Source organism: Hippopotamus amphibius, chromosome 2, assembly GCF_030028045.1.
Source record: "Hippopotamus amphibius kiboko isolate mHipAmp2 chromosome 2, mHipAmp2.hap2, whole genome shotgun sequence".
In the NCBI taxonomy this organism is placed as follows: Eukaryota; Metazoa; Chordata; class Mammalia; order Artiodactyla; family Hippopotamidae; genus Hippopotamus; species Hippopotamus amphibius.
This window is the reverse complement of record NC_080187.1, coordinates 47,935,143-47,954,297: the sequence shown is the minus strand read 5'-3', so window position 1 is coordinate 47,954,297 and position 19,155 is coordinate 47,935,143. Positions and strand designations below refer to the sequence as shown.

The window sequence follows — 19,155 nt, the reverse complement described above, 5'->3', positions numbered from 1 at the left end:
ACCTTTGCCAGACTAATCCAGCTTGATAATAGCTACTAGTTAAGAGCTTACTAAGCTCCTGGCACTATGCTAAACCCTTTATAACCCTGCAGTTACTGCTCTAGTTAAGCATCACAGACCTGGTTTTATAGGACATGAAATCCAGCAGATAGTAGAATCAAAATTTGATCCCAAATCTGACTCCAAAATCCAGTTTTATAGTTCTTCAAGGCTATCTTGATAATGATTTCCTTGGCAATGAATATTTACTGTTATCTCTATTATAAGCCATAATATTTCTTACTACTTGAGTCTATGATAGGCAGTTAATACATATTTGATAATTTTATTATGTATCTTATAAACTCATTATGTTACATTGATTTTATATAAGGTGCTCCCTATGTAAATAATTTTCTTTTATTTACATTTACAAAATAATTCATACCTTGATTCTATTATATAATAAAGCTTTTTCATTAATCAAAACTATTAGGCAAAGGCGATTTGTAAATAATAATAATAACAATTATTATTATTATTCCAAGACTACTATTTCTTGGGTTTTTAATCCAGGACTAACATTTCCAAGAACATAATTTTTTAACTAACCAGAAAAGAATTTGATATATAGCTCAGATTTTCAACCATCAATAACATTTTTACCTTATAGTGTTTAAAATGTTTCTCTTTTGAAGGGGCCACAAGTTGAAGAGATGAAATTAAGGAAGGACTGAACTTTTCCATCCCTCCCAGACCATGCATTTCCATATTAAATTCTTTCAGATTTGGAGAAAATAGTTATCAGACCAGTTTTACACCTGTCACAGGCACTTACTTTAATGGACATTTACTTTTATCCCCACCAATTATTTGTTAGGTCATGCTTTAGTATTAAAAGCAGTTTGCAGGATTAGTCAATATAGCCCAAAAGAGCCACTGAACTGAAAAGAAAACAGTTCCCACCCACATCTGTGCTTTGCTTTGTAACCTCCATTTGTTCTTGCCCCTCCTTCTTTCTTTATAATACCGTTGAAAGGCGGTATGTAGCCCATTGTTAGCTCCATTCTACTCATAAATTAAATCCTTAAAACCTCTTGGCTCATTATCTAAAAAGTCAGTTCCAGAATATTAGGTTTACTGTGACCATGTAATTTACTAGATTTGTACCTTTCACTAAGCAACATTAGAAGTTACCATACATTTGTCTGCAAAATTGTGAGAACAGCAATAATTATTTAAAAACAAATGCTGGTAGATCATTTCAGAAAAGAATATGATGGCAAGAGCATTGGATCGTAAGTAAACAGTTGCTTACAGTGGACAGTTTATACCATAAACAATCTAACTTGAGAGATCAAGTATCCAGCCAACTCCATTAGCCTGGTGACCGGATTTGAAGCTTTGCTGGACAGTAATAAATCTTTTTAATCCACATTTGCACAGACAATTCTGCCCTTCTATGAGCAGGAATAATTGTGAATAAGCAGAGAGCAAATAGATAAATGTTTTTAAAGTTTCAGGTGTGATCATTGGCTTTCCCTCACTACACTTTAGGAAGAGGGTAAATCTCACCAATGATGCCAAGAAAAGTCCTCAGATTGCCTGACAAGATTTCACCTGGAATTCCTGGCACAGATTTGTTTTACTGAGGAAACTAATCCCAGAAGCTAGTGGCAAAGGAAGACGTCCAAGGCCCCAGAACTAAAGCATCGAGTTGTTTTTTCTTTCATTAATGCAGACTGCAAACAATTCTGTAGTCTCCCTCCTGAGTGGCATTTATACCTCTGGAGAGAAAGAGTAGGCAGGTCTCAGGGGCTCAGCTCTGCCCTCATCTTTCCCTTTATTGCTTTTTCCACCTTCTCAGGGTTGTCAGAGCCAATCAAGCAACTAGAAGGACATTTGAGGTCATGTAATGCAGGGTAGATCTCTAGAAGCCTCTCATAAAAACTATTCTTCTTTATCGAATGTGGAGAATCAATTTTTCTCTTATTTCTGGCAATGGCTTATAGGACCCAGGGCTCTGGCTTTCCTGGCACGTTGCCGGGGATCATTAGTATCTCTCTGCCTAAGTTTGGTCTTGTGCCATTTCATAGAGATGCAGAGTGATTATCATAGCACAGTTTCCAGTCATCAGCTTTCTAACTTGTCGAAACCCATGCCTCCTATTAAATGCTAACACCTGAGAGGAGATACAACTTAGAGTTTGATACATTAGTTCAGTGGTTCTCAAAGTGTATTCCCCTGCCCTCACCCCCATCAGCAACATCAGCATCAGCTAGGAATTTGCCAGAAATGCAAGTTCTCAGGCCTCACTCTAAAATTACTGAAACAAACTCTGGGGTGGGTGGGGCTCAGGGATCTGTGTTTTCACAAGCCTTCCAAGAAGTTCTAAAGCATACAAGATTTCGAGAATCACTGTTTAGTCAGTAGTCAATTTAGTACTAGATTAGTAAGGTAAAGGTGTATGAGGTATATGGAAACAAAGCTTGATGAAGGAGAAGATGATTTCATTTATCCATTGTCTATAGTGTGTTAGATACCGTGGTCATAAAGGTGGGATGTAGATCTCTACAAGAAGCATATTGTCTCAGACAAATTAACCAGTAAGGAATAAAACACAAGGGTTAGAATATATGTGATGTTCTGGAATGACATAGAAGAGAACAATTCTACCTGTGTAATATTTATAACGCTTGAGGCTTCGTTATATGCCTGGCATGGTTATAAAATACTTTATATATTTTCTTATTAAAGCTCCCCCAGGTTTTTCCTATCTCCCTGTTTTACACAAAAAGAAACAGAAGCTCAAAGAGGGCAAATGGTAAATGCAAATGTGGAACTTCTGTGCCCTTCCCACAGATGGTTACTTGAGCTGGGTCCCAAGGACTGCCCTGTGGCTGTGGCCCAGAGGCAGCAACAGACATGCAAAGTTTGGGGTATAGTACAGGGCATGGTAAGTTTGGAACTCTTACATCGATGAGGAAAAATGGAAGCCAGAAATAAAGCTTTTTGTTTTGTTTTCCACCCCCCAGAGGAGATGAGAAGCGCTTGAAGAATGTATGCACGAATGAACTCATATAGACAGTGAAATCTGAAAGCAGGTGACATGTCTCCATTCTGTGTTGCTTCTACTTCTCAAGCTGTTGACCCCTCTGTCTAAACTCTGCATTCTTGTGCCTCGAGGCATGGGTCTTATTTCTTCTGATAATACTGCAACCTGAATCCAGGGCCTTTCCTAAATCCCAAAGAGCCCCTCAGGTCTGTCACTATTTTCAAATAGGTTTGCAAGGTGTGATACCTTGAGATTAGTTGATTGGGAAGAAGATAACAAAAGAATGGAGACAGGACAGGAACACACGATTGCTACCATGAACTGAACATAGTGTTGAGAGTAGTATTATCCTTGGGTTTTGCTGACTTCGTCTTCCAATAAGCAGTGTTTTCATGCAGCAAAATAATTTACTTCCTTATGTCTTACATGACATAAATTAAAAGCTTGATAACATCTGGACAACTAAAGAACAGAAAAATCTTCAAATTAGACAGTATGCTTTTTAAAAATTCTGAGGGCTTTTACTCTCTTCACTCCCTGGCCTATTTAATATTACCCTCTCTTACTGTTATAATAATCACAAGGTAAGGCAGTAGCCCTGCCAGTCACAGGCTCCGGGTCAGAAGCACAGCATTTGAATGCTGATTTCATTATATATTAGCAATATAATCTTGAATAAATTACTCAACCTTTTCATTCTGCTGTTTCATCATCATTTGTAAAAATGGCTAACAGTAGTATGTATGGTTGCTTTGTGTATTAATTTTTTTAAATTAATATTAAAAATTAGTACTATACATGTTAACTTCTGTTGTTTGTATTATTAGCTAGAAAGCAACAATTTAAGTCACTTTAAGGTACCAATTAATATTAGTTCAATGATTTTTAATGAAATAACTCGGCACTGTATTGTTACAAAAGTCCTATATTAAGGTTTTTTTTTAGTTTCCTTTTGCAACTTAAGAAAAAATTTTATATGAATAAAGGATTTCTCTGCTTTTTAAATCTATGACCACTCACTTCATAGGCAGTCTGTTTATACAATAAATATAGACACTATTTCAATTGAAAAACAAGCAAGGAAAATAATATGAAAAAAATCACCACACCCAGAAGCACAGGCTCATCATCATTACATGATTACTGAGTACCCTTTATGTACCAAGAACATTTCCCCAGATGCCCTGGAAACCATGTTTTCATGACATGTGTTTTTGAACGTGGAATGACGTTGGGAGTTCAGAATGGTGAGAAACAAAGGAATATGGCATAAAAAGGAAATAGTGTTGGAAAACTCACTTTATCTCCTTCTTCTACCTCGCAGAGTTTCTCCTCTGTTGCAGGATTCAAGACTGGAAATTTCTTGCCACTCACTGAGCTATGCCATTCATTGTTTATGAAGATCTGTAGAGAAGGAGAGAAGGTAAGTACAAAGGCATTTAAATATGCAGCAAATTTTGGAAACTTTATAAACTTAAACTAAAGCACTACAGAATGCCTAAGTGAAGCCAATGTTACAACCTCACCTCCCTCACCTCCCTGCCCCCTCCAAGATTTTTTTAGCTGTTTAAGACATTTTACAAACACATACACACACGCATGTACACATATACACACAAAAATAAGGTAATACTTTAAAATTTCACTAAGACATGAGGTCATTTAAGGAATAGAAAATATAGACTGGAGAAAACAATCTAGAAAAAGATGCTGTTATCTGCAATGACCATGAATTTGAGGCAAGAGCTAAGGCTTAAATGGACTTGATCTTTATGAATCATTGTCTATTTTCCACTTCAGATTCTGAACATGCTCATTTTGAGTTGCTGGTTATTTGGTATCATAAGTGACTATTTTCTAGTCCTTTATTTTACTGTCTTGAAAGTAGCCTGAGGGAGGATTTTTTTAAAAAGATTGCTTAGAAAAACAAATTGGCTAGTGACATTTTTTCATCAATTTTTTAAAGGCATAAGGGTTTCATTCTCCTTTTTAAAAGATTATCTAATAAATTATTTGTCTTCAGATGAAATCACATATTAGATTTCTTAGTGCTATTTATGAGAAAAAGACCTGCATCTAAAGAGACAGAGGGATCTAGAAAATAATGGAATTTTGTTTTGTGTACATAATAAAAGAATAAGAATATTTATAATGTTGGTACATCATTTAAAAAGTCTGAGTTTCAATTTTTGCAGCCCCGAGTTTGCATTTCATTATGGAAACTAATAGAGCTTTGATATCTCATTCATCTTTTCATAGAATAAAAATATTTGATGGAGCCAAATTAAGAAGTACTACTTATGTGGTGAATACAGTTATGTTTTGTTCTTGACAAAAGCTAGAATTTCTTGTCTCTCTTCTAATCCTGTGATTTCTTGTTTATTCTCCTTTTTCGTATTCATTATGGAGATATAAAAATAATCATAAATATAGTGTTGAATATTATGTATCACAATTTGCTATTAGATTTATTTTTTACAACATGAACTAGTTCATTTAATTTTAAATTACAGGTAGTTGACTCATGTAGTTTTAGATGAAGGGTGACGTGCACTGAATTTGTAATATATATTTCAACTCAGACACCTTTTCTTAACTTGATATTTAAAGATAAGTTATTCATTGTGCAACCCTGAGGGAGAATGTATTGAAACACTCCCCCCACAAGGTTTAAATTCATTGTTATACTAAATACAAATTACTGAGCTATTAAAAATTCCCCAATCACAGCTATGCTATCAAGATTATACATTGTTGGTTTAATTACTTATATTATGTATACTTGAAATAAAAGTAGTCCTTTAAATTAACCTATGAGTTGGCACTGACTTAGCTAGTCTATTGTGCAGTGTCCAAATTTAGCTTAAAATTCTGTCAAATTAATAAAATATATATTATCATACATCCTTAAATGCTTAAGTATAATTAATTCTATATTCTGTGATTTACAAGATTGTTACAAAAAATTTCCCTGGTCCTCTACACTTCTATTATAAAACTTGTCACTTTTTTAAAAAGTCATTCTGAAATGTCTGCCTTCCCTCTTAGGTTGTAAGTTAAATAAAATCAAGGACCGTGTTTGTTTTTCTGGTTTATCCTCAGAACACAAAAATCCCAGCCAAAGTATCCAACACAACCCCAGTCCTCAAGTGATCTTAACCTCAGAAAAGAACTCTTAAATAAATAACTTAAAATTGAATCAAAGAACCTAGAATCCAGTAGCTACATACGGGTAAGATCTATAATACTCTGGACATGAGTACATTCTGATACTTTGATTTGCTAAAAAACAAGGGGAAGGATAAGTCTTCTTATTTGCCTGTTCCTGCCAGTATAACCTATGTATTTGTAGGAGTTCAAAAGAATTGTAGTGCCAGCCTGGAACTGATAGGAAAAAGATGTGGGCATGAATAAATAAAGTGGGGGGGAGGGTGGTTGTAAAGCAGTTCAGATAGAGAGACTAGATGTCCAAAGACAAATATAAGGAACTTTGAGAAAGATAGAGGTATCAAGAAAATCCTTGTTTCTCTGATAGTGTAATGGAATACAGATGAAGACCATAAAACTCCAATTAGCCTCCAAAAAAAAAAAAAGAAGAAAAAAATTGGCATCTTAGTTCAACTTGAAGAAAGATAAATTCAGGTTAAAACTACTGACTTAATATCTCTTGGAATGAGTCAGCATTCTAGCTATCAAAAACACATTTTATGGAATCCTGTAATTACTCTTAAAGAGTATTCTCTTTCATGCGTTTTTAGCCTTTACCTCTTATTTTTCCCCCCAAGGGATCGCTGGGAAGCACCTCAATCTAAGTGTCCCAAGTTCAGCTCACTGTCATCTCTAGCTTTCTGCTGCTCTCACCTCAAACTAAGGTTATATTTGCTCTTGCATTCTCTCTTTCTCTTACACACACACACACACACTTTCCCTCTTCTGTTCATGACACACGAAATCCCTACTCATCCTTTTGTATCACTGTGTTCTATACTATCATAAAAAAGCTTTTCCCTTCCCCCTACCCCTGCCTAATTGAAATTTAATTTTTAACCTGTTAGCATAATCTTCCTAAGCCAAGCCAGTTCAAATTTTGTCCCCTCCTCAGAACACTTAGGTGGTTCTCCATTCTCAAACTCCTCAGCATGGCATTTGAGGTGTCTTGTGATTTGGCCTCAGTATCCTTTTTCTACCTTTTATCCCTCAATTTACTCTTTGTTTCAGCCTCATTCTACTGTCTCAAAAACCAGGCTTTTTTTCTGCCCCATACCCTGATTCATGTTGCTCCTCAGACTGAAGTTTCACTATTTTATTCCCCTCATACTTCAGACTCTTTGAAAATGTCATTTCCTCATGAAGATTTTACTAGTTGGTCCAATTGGATTTAACCTCTTTTTTTCTCTTTCCTAACATAGCCTTTTAATATCCTACTATTAAATTACTTATTATGTTCTGTTTTGAATTAAAGCTAGCTATCTACATATCGGCTCATCAAATTACAAACAGAATACTAAAGACATCATGGTACTTGCCCTAGATTCTTTAGCCAGCATTGCAAAACTTGATTCAGATTCACTCACAAATTTCTAATTCTGCCTCTTCTCTGCCCTAAAGGTAGTATGACCTCCTTCAGCTTTGTATCTCTAAGCTAAGAGAGCATAAATTCTCACCCTGTCAGAGATATGCCTAGAATTCCACCCTTCCACAGTATAATTTCACCAAAATGCTAATAAAAAGAAGATACAGAATGTATTATACTTTGTTAGGCCTGTGGTGAAGCTTTCCAGCTCCCACCTAGTCCTCTTACCCTGATAATTCATGGTTTCAACTTTTCAGTAATATGCTCTCAATATAACTTATTTTAATCCCTTCATACAATCTCTTTTGGTGAAAGAACCATTACAATATGTATGTACCATCTATTTTCATTATCAGACTCTTGCATTTAAACTGTACATAAAACTCACCTTTCAGATTAAAGTCAGTGAATATTTTGTAAATGAGCCTTAAAGTAAGAACATAAGATTATCTGTCAGCCTCCAGGCAACTGAAGAGATCAGTTGTTGATGATTCCAAATTACCAGCAACTACTCTGGATTATTCAGTTTTAATCTTTAATATAGGAGAACACAGTGAACTTAATTTTCGCTTGAATTTGTGCTTTCACTCACACAATCCAAAATGGTCACTTTTGTTTTATCAGAAAAGTGTTTGTCAAATAATGAGTGGATACCTGAGAATTACTCTGTAAGGTCATATGGAAACCTGGAAGATGAGTGAGCTATGGTCTCTGCTTCCAAGTGGCTTATGATCTACGAGGAGATCATAGTATATATCAAGATCAGCCAGTAAAGAATTGAAGATTGTAGCATACAATGAGCAAAGCAGTGCTTTAGTCAGTAAATTGCTGAGTGAAACTTGGGGAAGAGAGGAACATGGGCTGGAAGAATGCAGCCTTGAGGATGGGATTGGATTGGTAGAAAGAAGGAAAACAAGGAGCAGAGGGAGGGAACCCTCTTGGGTATTTGGAACACAGTAGAGCCATCAGCCCCGAGCAGAGAGTTCCAGTGCAAACAAGTCTTAGATAAGTTCCCCCCAGTGAAAATGAAGCCAGTTGGTGGTGGATCTTGATACCTGAGTGACTCTATTCTGGATGTTATAAGGGAGTGACAGGATCAAATGGATGTTTTAGGAATGCCGATCTTAATGTACCCAAAATGGATTTGAGGTAGCCCAAACAGAGTGCAGGGGTTTCGCCTGGAGACCATTTTAACGTTCCCAGCATGAGGTCTTACGGCTTTGGAGGAGAGTGACACAGCAGTATAGTCTGTGAATTATGAGTGATATACCTTCTCCCCCAAACAGTGGACTTGCAGCATAAAAACAGAACTGAGCACAAATAATAAGATGGAAGAGTCAGGCATTGTACCATCTTTTCCTTCCCCTTAGCTGTGGAGAAGTTTTTGGTAGAGACTATCTTAATCATCTTTTTTTTTTCTGTTGTAATTTTATTGGGTTTATATTTGCCTTCCAGCTAACCATGTGACTGAGTGTTTTTGAATAATAATCCTTCCTGTAGTTACATAAAATGGTTATATGGAGACATGTAGCTTAATGAATGTTTATTATAATGGTTACGAAACCGATTTTAGGCCTTTTGAAATGATCTATCATGGTTACAACCACATTTTCCATTTGCTGTTTGCCTTTAGCAAGTTTAGGGGGAAAGGGAACATGCTATAAAAGTTAAAAAAAAATTGGATGCTATTAAATCATTATGTTAACTATATTCTAATTATGAATTTTGGACTCAGGATACTTTCAAATAATATATATGTGCAGTAGACTCACAATATTGATGGGATATTATAGATGCCTGTGCACACTCAAACTTCAAGTGCTTCTTTTTTGGGGAGACAATCAATGGAAATGTTGAAGCAACTTAAAAATTGATTTTTACTCTTTAAATTTTAGATATGTCAGATTGTAAGAGATGCATTATATAACATTTGATTGAAAAAAAGTGGCTGAATGAAGTTTAGTGTCCAAGAATAAATCATACTTTTGAAGAAAAAGAAAAGCCTTTCCTGAGGAAGTTATTGTATCTTAGTGCGTTTGGCATTAAGCTACAATTCTAAATAAATAAGCACTTTCTTCAAAATATGCCTGGATTAGATCAAGTTAGATTTGACTAATAAGTGACTAAAACCTATTAGCCTTATCTACTGTTATGAGATTTTGGAACCTGTTGGCTTAAAAGGGAGAACCCCTGACTCCCTCCAATAGTTCTTCGGGGAGCCCTAAATTCACATTATCTCTGCACGACTGCAACCCGGCCAGTGGCTCCAGATGCCAAAAGGGAAGCCAATGCTTTCTTGGTGGCAGAGAGATTTTAACAGATCACACTTTCAACACACAAAGAATTTCTTTTAAGTCATGCCAAGAGTGAGGAAGTTTGATGAGATTCTCTATTTTATGTCACCTGTGTGAAATTCCAAACCTGAGAGCCTGGGTCTTGAGCATGTGAAGTGATGGGTACTGTTGTAAACGGAAGTGATGGATGTTGTAAACGTGTAAACTTTTTCTCAGCATTAGGAACCTAAAAAGTACCAAAGCCCCTAGGGTGGGGAGTGGGGACAGTAAGAAAGAACAAGATAGGGGTTAAATAATAAGAGAGAGAGACTGAACAAAAGTCAGGTGGGGGTGTTAAACATCTAAAAGAATCAAAGCTAGATCTCTGGCAACTACTTTTAACTCAAACCTGAGGCAGCAAAGCAAAATGTTGAGACTCAAAGTAAAAAAATCTGAAAGGAAATTAAGGAGGAAATAACAGATGGGAGGAAAATACTTAAGTTCAGTCCAAAGAATGAAAACAAAATGAAAGGGTGACCAAAACAAAAGTAGGAGAAATAAAATTTTGCTTTCATTTCTGTTTTATATTATAGTCTGAGTTCAGTAACATGAGTGTATACTCTTTTCTGTCTTGTTATTTGAAAAACCCTTTCAGCCTTTTCAACTCAATCAGGGAAAAAGAAAAGGTGCTAAAGCATTTCTGTTTTGAGCCACAACTTCATTTTGTCCCCAAAATGACAAAAAATACTCAATAATTTCCGTACATCATATATACCCTATGTCAAAGAGGTAAGATGCAGAAGCACTGGAAAGTTCTGTATATATTTAATATTTAACAATATCAAGACCCAATAAGATAATTGCTTGCATATAAGCCTTCTTCCTTCTAAAGAAAGTGCCAAATGGAGAGTATAATTCAGTCATCTGATATTTGCATTCCTTTGACTTCTGAAAAACTATTGGCAGAGCAGTGGAAATAGTCAGTTAATGGGATCTGGGTGAGGAAGGTAGTTGTTCAGGCAAAATTTTAACAACTGTGATATTTGTGCAGACCCCCAGCCAAGAAATTTACATTAACGATTCCAATGTTACAATAAAGGCATCGGGTAGAGATATTATAACATAAGAAATCAAATATTAGCAACACTTTACATACCTTGCAAGCAATGCCAGTGTTTGCGGGAAATTTTGACAGACAGACACACGCACACACATATATACATGCACGTGCACACATATACTCAAAATACGTCAGTGTGATGAAATTCACTTTACACAAATATTTGCTTTTCTGATTTGTTTATTAGCAGTGGCTCTTAATTAAATGTCTAATTATGAAGCAATTATTGCTCATGCTCTTTTGAAAATGGCACTGTGTTGCCACTTAAATCTAGTAAATGTGTAATGCATTTGGCCACCATCATAAAAGCATTATGAAAACAAAAACCACCAGCACCACCACCCCAAGCCAGATAATTAATTGCTACTTTCAGACAAGTTTACAGCCGCTTTATCAATGCCTGTATTCCCATGCAGGTTCTCTTATGCTGATCTGGATTATTTCATCCCATAGACTCCCCATGCAGTTTTGGGGGCACTAATCTAACTTTGCTTTTCAAATAAGTTGTGTCTCATACTCTTCAAGAGTTTTTCTCACCCCAGCCCCTTATTCTGGCAGGTAGTTAATGACAGATCCATTAGGTGAAGTCCAGTTTAAAGAAATCACATAAACACTTGTAGTTCTGAGAGTCCTTATGAAATAGCAATAGCGCCCTTTTTTAGGGTATGTGTTGTTTACTTTAGGATTTTGTTGATGAGGTTTTCTTGAAGCCAGGCAGGTGTCAGAGAACAAAACAATTTGCCAAGACACCGTCTTCAGAGATGAGCTAAAATACTGCATCCGTAGAGAATATTTACCTCACAGGAGCAAAATCAATAGTTGGTTCCATCACTGGTTTCTTGCCATGATCTAGTTCTTGCTGGACTTGGGCACTTTCTGAAGGAGAAAGTAAGTACTTCTGACCTGGCTGGGTGTGAGTGAGTTTCTGGGAGAAACAGGAAGTCAGGTCCCTAAGTAATTGGATGGTGATCACTGTGGGTAAAGTTATGAGGTTGACCTAAAACTTTTAGACAGCTGTTGCTGGTCAATGGACCATGCTTTGAGTAGCAATAGCAAAACCTTTAAGTCTGTTAAAAATGCAGAATCCCATACCTCACTTCAGATGTATGGCATTAGAATCTGCATTTCAACATGGTCTCTAAGTGAGGCACTTACACAATCAAATTTGAGATATACTGCTCTAGAGTATCTTCTTTCTATTGGTCTGCCTGTTTAGGGATCTAGTGTCCAAATCATCTCTTTTTTCTTATCATCCAAATTTCCATTCTCTCAATCGGAGTAAGGAATGAATGATACAAATTAAATTACAGGTGCGTTGGGATTGCCATATATACATTACTAATAAGAAAAATATATCAATTTGTACACTTTAAATATATGCAGTTTATTGTATGTCAATTATATCTCAATAAAAGTCCTTAAAAATAAATAAATAAATAAGTGCAAAAGCACTTCTTAGAGACAATCCAATGAGATTCAAATACAATTATTTTTAGTATTTAAGAAAACAATGAAATCATGTGGAAAAGAATCAGATCTGAAGTAAGATTCAGAATCCAGTTCATTCTGCCTTTGCCTCTTAAAAGCTGTGTGACCTTGAGCAAGTCACTTAAGCTATCTGAGCTCAGGTCCCTCAGCTTTAAAATGGGACACGAGTAACATCTTCCCTAGCTCCTTCCCGGTGGTTAACTATGAAATTCAAATGACACCAACAGATGAAAGTAGTTTTGAACTGTGACAAGCAATGCAAGTATTTGTTCCACTTATGTTGGCAACTGAAAGTTTTTAGAATTCTAGGAGTCATCTTGGGAAGGAGAGGGTTAAAGAGAGCCTGGACTAAGGAGCTAAGTGCGGGGCACTTACCACAAATTACTTCACTTAATTCTCACAGCCACTTTCCAAGGTAGTCATTACTATTCCCAATTTACAGACAAGGGAACTGAAACTCAAGGAGATTAGAAGCTTGGCCAAGGTCATATCATTAAATAAGTAGAAGAGCTAGAAATCGAAGCCGGGTTTATCTTGTTAAGCCATTGCATCTTGCAGCCATCTAGCTATTTGTTCAACTGCTTCCAAGCCAAAAGCAAACAAAGTATTTCTTCAGTCAGAGGGGAGTTAAAAAGATTTCCCAAATGAAAGCAGTGCCACGGCACAATCAGCTTTGTCTTGAACATAAGTCCTGTCCTGTTTTAAGTACCTCTCCGTGGTTTCCCTCAAATGAAATCCATCAGGCAGTCTGGCTGCAGCCTCCATCTCCAGTCTTGTCTCATTCATGCGCCCTCCTCCTCACTTTATTATGGCCACGTTTGCCTTTTCAGAGTTCTTTGAATATACCAAGCTCTCGTCCGCAGATGTCCCTGCACGTGCTATTACCTCTGGATCTTTGCTTCCCCACTTTCCATGGCCACCTTATGCTCGGTACCCCTCAGGCTCCCGTTAACTGTCCCCTTCCTAAAGAGGCTTTCCCTGACACCTCGTCCAAAGTGAGCTCTCCCTCTCAGATTGTCTCAGCTTTCACCTTTCTTCTTTTTTAGCATTTACCATAATTTGTGATTAAAGGATTCGCTTTCTAGCTTGTTTTCTTCCGACTCCCCCACCCCCTCCAGGAATATAAGCTCCATGAGGCAAGAATCATCCTAGCCTTCTTCTATCATTAAGACCTAACATAGAACAGTCATTCAATGATTTGTTAAATAAAGGGAGATAAAATGGGAGAGAGCAAGGAAAAAGGGGAGAAATGAGTGAAGAGAGTGGGGCATTTGGAAATACATGTGGCATGAATTTGTTGTAAGAATTTAAAAGGAGATAATGGTGGGGGAAAAAACCAACTTTAAATTGTGCCTAGCAATAGTATTCAAGGATTCATGACTCTTCTTTATCAAAAATATATCTTTAACCCACATGGGTTAAACAATAATACCAGAAATCTAGGAAAATATCACCTCCTCCAACCAAAATTTATTATTCTCTAGAGGCTGAAGAAATGCAGTTTACATAGAAATTGCAACCTATGGCAAAGTCCTTTGCATCACAGCCTCTCCCAGCCCAAAGCCCACTTTTTCAATCAAAGCAGATAGTCTCTTTGTTTCCAACCTTTCTTATTGTTCTCCTCTGTTTTCTAAGTTGGTGACAAACTTCCTCCTGTTGGCCTGGGAACAGCTGAGCAACAGCTGGAAGGGCTCATGGGCATGTCCCCTTAAGTAATCAGGAATGGACAAATGAAAGTCCGAATAAAGACAGAATAGGATGCCAGCAATGCCATGTCCCAAAGTAGTGATGTTGGTCTTCGACAAGTCGCTTGGTGAGAGGCCTGAGACTGCCAGCATTGCAAGTCTAGCTTTGTCATTTACTAGCTATGTAATTTAAGGCAAGTTACTTAGCCACTCTGTTCTTCAGTCTCCTCATTTACAAAGCAGGGATAGTAACGTCCTTGTAGGGTTATTGTAAGGAGTAAATAAAATCATTGTAAAGAACTGAAACAGTCATCGGCACAGAGTAAACACAAAGAAACTTAACTATGATATTTCCTGCGTGGGTGTGTGTGCCTCTGTGTGCGTGTGTGTGTGTGTGTGTGTGTGTGAGAAATGTTATTAGCTGATGAAGATCTTTTCTAGCAAGAATAAATCAGTATTCAATGAATTACATTTAAGAGTCAAGCTAAATATTTGGGGGTTTGAAACATGTCTGAGAAAGCTTTCTTCTTGAATTTTCTATTTGTCTTTTAAGGTAGAAAACAGTGTTGTGAAGGGAGAATGGAAAATAAAGTTAACAAATCCTGTAAGAGAAAGTTCTTGATCCCTGAAATCCCAGATAAATCCTCGGAACTTCGCTCCAATGCGATCCTTGTCAGGTGGGGCATGACTGTGCAAGAAAGAGTGACAGAAAAGCTAGGAGAAGAGAATAAGACGAGAGGAACACTTGCAAGAAACAGGTCTAGGAAAGGCTGAGTAAAAGAAGGTTCTGGAAAACTGGAAGGAATTCAGAAAAATAAATAGGACTAGGATAGCTAACATTAATCGATCACTTCCCATGTGCTGGGCACTATTTCAAGTGCTTTATATGCACTAAACTCATTTAATGCTTTCTTCCACCTTAGGAAATTCCCACTTTTCATGTAAGGAAACCAAGGCAGAGAGAGGTAATGTAGTTTGCCCAAAGATCACGTAATTTCCAAAGAAGCTCATCACTTAAAAGCTCAACAAAACAGATGAGTTGGCAGATGTAGGGTTTGTTTAGAATTGGACAGGGGGAAAATGAGGATAGAGACGGAATCTGAGTTTATGTGCATTTACAATGATGTTGTTGAGGTTTTAAATTCTAAAAACTTTGGTATCGTTTTAGAAAATATTTCTTAAACTCTAATCTCTGTTTTATGCACCTTAAAAAATAAACAGACTGTACTAGAAAATAAGTCATAAAAGTTATGCATCAATGACGTCTTTTGTTTGGATGAGAGGCAGTCTCAGGCTTGAGGGTGTGTGTAGTTCTTCTACTGTAGCTGTAATAGTTTTCTGTTACTCAGTCTTGCTTGTCTCTTCCCTCGACCTTGCCCCAATGACCAATATATTCTAGCGATAATAAAGACGCATGCTAAAATTGCGGGAGAAAAATAATAACAGAGTTTGGGGGCTAGCTATAGAAGGTACTTTCTCAGACACTATAAAATCCTTGCTTATTTGGTTTGCAACCAGGAAATTTACTTAATAACCATCATTTTCCAACCCCTCTTGCAAATGCAAATCCAATACAATTCTTCAGTTGGGCACAGTAAAAAAGAAAATGCAAAGGCATTTGAAAAAGCTCACCCATTTAGATTTAATTACATACATAACTGGTGTCCTCCCAAGTGTGAAAATGCTGTAACCAATAAATCAGACAATAAAATGCTATCTGAGCAGAACAGATTTATAGAGAAGATGTGTGAGCAATCAGAAATCACTGACTTGCATTGGGTATTTTTATCCAGAAAAGTTCTTATATGCAAGAGCAAATTCCTGCTCTTGGAATCTTGCCTCCTTTTGAACACTTAGGTCAGTTAGTTTCCCTAGAGAGTGTTCTTGTGTAATGACTTTTAAGTGAACAGGAGATTTTAATCTTAAAATGTTAAAGACTCACTAGATCTGTGTTTGTATGTTAGATTTTAAAGACCATCTCATTTGTCTACTAGTGTTTCTCACATGTTTAATTAATAACTACTAAATGAAGCTTAATTCAGTAGAAAGAATATTTCATACTAGAGTTCCCTGAAGATTCACATGTAAGGAAGACTGTGAACTTCTGCAAACCAAATTTTCAAAAAATGTGACATTCAGACTACTAAAATATCTTCCCAGATAGTATCATAGAAAAACAAAAATAAAAACAAAAACTCTGTTATAACAGTAAGGGGTAATTCAATCATTTCCATTGGTTTTGATCTCCATGAAATGAATGCATTTTTAAATGTACTTACTTTGGATTGAAATTTCTTGTGAATGACAAACAGAGTAAGAAAGTTGGGAAAACTGGAGTCTTGTTATCTTTTGGGCATAACTTTGCCAAGTGCAAAATTTTTGGAGGGTATAGTCTCATTGCATTTTTCATGCTCCCATTTGGAACAAAATCAAACTGACAAAAAATATTTTCCCTTATAATGAAACCTTGTGAAAGTAATACTTTAATACACTTTGTAGCTGTTGGTCAACCATGTTAAAGGCACAATCTGATCTCTGCAGACACTTTCCTATGGAAAAGAGCCAGTCATCTGAACAACTTCCTCATTTGTTGTGCTTATGAAAATAAAAATTTCACAGAGTTTAGGATTTCAAAACCATCCATGGTTACAAGTAAGGAAACAAATTAATAATAGCAGGACTTCACCATTAACTTATAATGCTCTTGGTTTTTCATTGGTTAATTCAGATAGCAAAATGGTTCTCCCTGAGTGGGAATAATTCCTTTCTTACCTTCCTTTCTACATCACACCATAAAGTTCACTTTTTAAATGGTCTTAGTAAGATTGGTTTTGTTTGTTTTATTTGTTTCTCTTGGAATTCTAGGCTCTGACTAGAAAGCAGGAAGGTAACAGTATGAAACAGGCAGAGTTCAGAGATACTCCTGTCGACTCAAATAGGATCCATTTCCTCCTTCTCCCTAGCTATGGATTTTTAAGTCTGAGTTTGGCTCCTGCTCTTGTTTCTCTAAATATTTATCAGCTAACAATTACATACTGGCTCCAATGGCAATGAATTTGGCTGAAGAAATAAGTAAGAATGCTTTCTTTCTCCAAATATGCTAAATAATGCAAGCCCCATGAATTTTTTTGTAACTGGAGTTTTCTTCATCCAATTGTCAGACTGAGGTCTTTTGATTTTGACACTCATTTGACATATATAAAAATCATGTTACTTCATTATGCTCTGTTTTACTTCACTATGCTCTGTTTCTTTTCTTTTTTTTTTTTCCTTTTAAAAAAATCATTTTTTATTTGTTTGTCTGTTTCCAGTGTTTCTCTAGTATTTGCCTCTCTTACCATACATGCTGGCCTCTGCTGAAAGTTAATAGAACTGCTTAGTAAAGTCCACTGAATCCTGGCACAAGAACCTTTTACACCAAAGAGAATTCCTTTCACTGAGAAATATTTTAAGAAATAAATTCATGAAAAGTTGCCTGATACGATTTAGAATTCATTATTTGATCAAGACACTAAACCCAGACCTGCATTTTGCAAGCCTTTTATTTTTATATTTGCAAAGGGCTCCTTACATGAGTTTACTTAAATTGACCTTTTATGCTTTAAATAAATGTAGTTTTATAAAAACTGAGGCAAAGCAGCAAATAGAAGTTGTACTAACCTTAGTATATTGAAACTTCAAATTGGTGAGTGGGACAGGTATGTCTGGCATGGCTGAGGACGACATTTCTGGTTCAGCTCCCGGAACACAGGTGACAGGCTCAGCGATTTGGTTCTGATAGAGCACTTGGCTTTATTTGTTCCTTTTTATCTGCATGGGCTAAGGTTTATTTGCATACTGGGATATGATTGGATGAACAAACTCGGAGCAAAAAGAAAACGACACTACTTATTTGTAACACCTAGGGCAGGAAGCCCTTGACTTTAAACTTAAATCCTTAAGAAACCAGTGCTCCAGCATTGAAGCTGCATCTGGAGACAGGGCACTATTTGCAGACGAATTAATTTACAAAGCCGAAACCTGTGATAAGGGTAAGAAGCACAGCTGCTCCGGCCACTGAGGCCAGTTATTATTTTTTTGGTTCTTCATGCTTTTTATGCTACTGTGAAACTTTCTGTTCTCTGACAGACTTGGAATCAGAGAATTCTAGGATTGAAAAAGATTCTCAAAGGGCACTTGTTCTCAGCAGAGGCTAGTGAGGCGAGGACCCTAGCCAGGTGTCTTTAGGACAGTGCTGTCAGAGAGTCAGTCCATGTCCCAGAAAAGCAGGGTGCTGTTTGTGGAAGAAAGGCCCTCTATAGAGACCCTACCCCAAGTCAGCTTTAAGAAAAATCATACCAATCAAATGTATTTTCAGTGCTTGATAAGTAGAGCTGCTAGGATTTCAGGAGCTCTAAATTATCTTTATTTAAATTAGCTATATCTAAATTATCTTTTATATGTGGGAACGAAAAGTCAGCAGGATTTTTTAGGGAACTCAGACTGTGTTGTCACACAGTCACCACAATAGCAATATGACAATATCGTCTGCTGAAACTCATTTAAAACGAAAGTAACCTCTGGTTTTGGAAGTTGGCTTGTATTTATCAATCATTGATGCAGGCAATTGTACCAAGAGTGAATTTAAACAGGACTCCCAAGTAATACAAGTTCTTAAAATGAAATTAATGTTTCAAGTTGGGAGCATTCAAAAAGGACAGTTTTTAACTGGACTACTCCCATTTTAAGTACAATAGTTTATTGAAACTCCAGCAAAAGTTACAGTCAGAACAAGATGGAAAACTTTGGATGTGCTTAACTGATTGATAAGAATTAAGAGCAACAATTATTTTTTCCAGTGAAAAATGCCGCCTCCCCCAGGTATGGGATTTAGGTAGGAAAGCGAAGGCTTATTGAATCGTGACTCCAGATCAGGTGCAGGAGCCTTACTTTCTCTTTCCATCCTCATTGGGTTTCCCATTTTACAGACACAGAGAGAATAT

General features: G+C 36.6%; 1 protein-coding gene across 1 annotated transcript in view; it reads right to left on the bottom strand.

Annotated features, from left to right (window-relative positions):
* Window positions 1-17,936, bottom strand: part of ALDH1A1 (aldehyde dehydrogenase 1 family member A1) — a 48,435-nt gene extending 30,499 nt beyond the window's left edge. Inside the window, exons 1-2 of the mRNA XM_057724305.1 lie at window positions 17,834-17,936; window positions 4,334-4,438 (exon numbers count right to left, since the gene is read on the bottom strand). Coding sequence (XP_057580288.1) covers window positions 4,334-4,438; window positions 17,834-17,899 — 171 coding nt within the window. The 5' untranslated portion in view covers window positions 17,900-17,936. The remainder of the gene's footprint in view (window positions 1-4,333; window positions 4,439-17,833) is intronic.
* Window positions 17,937-19,155: the final 1,219 nt, after the last annotated feature.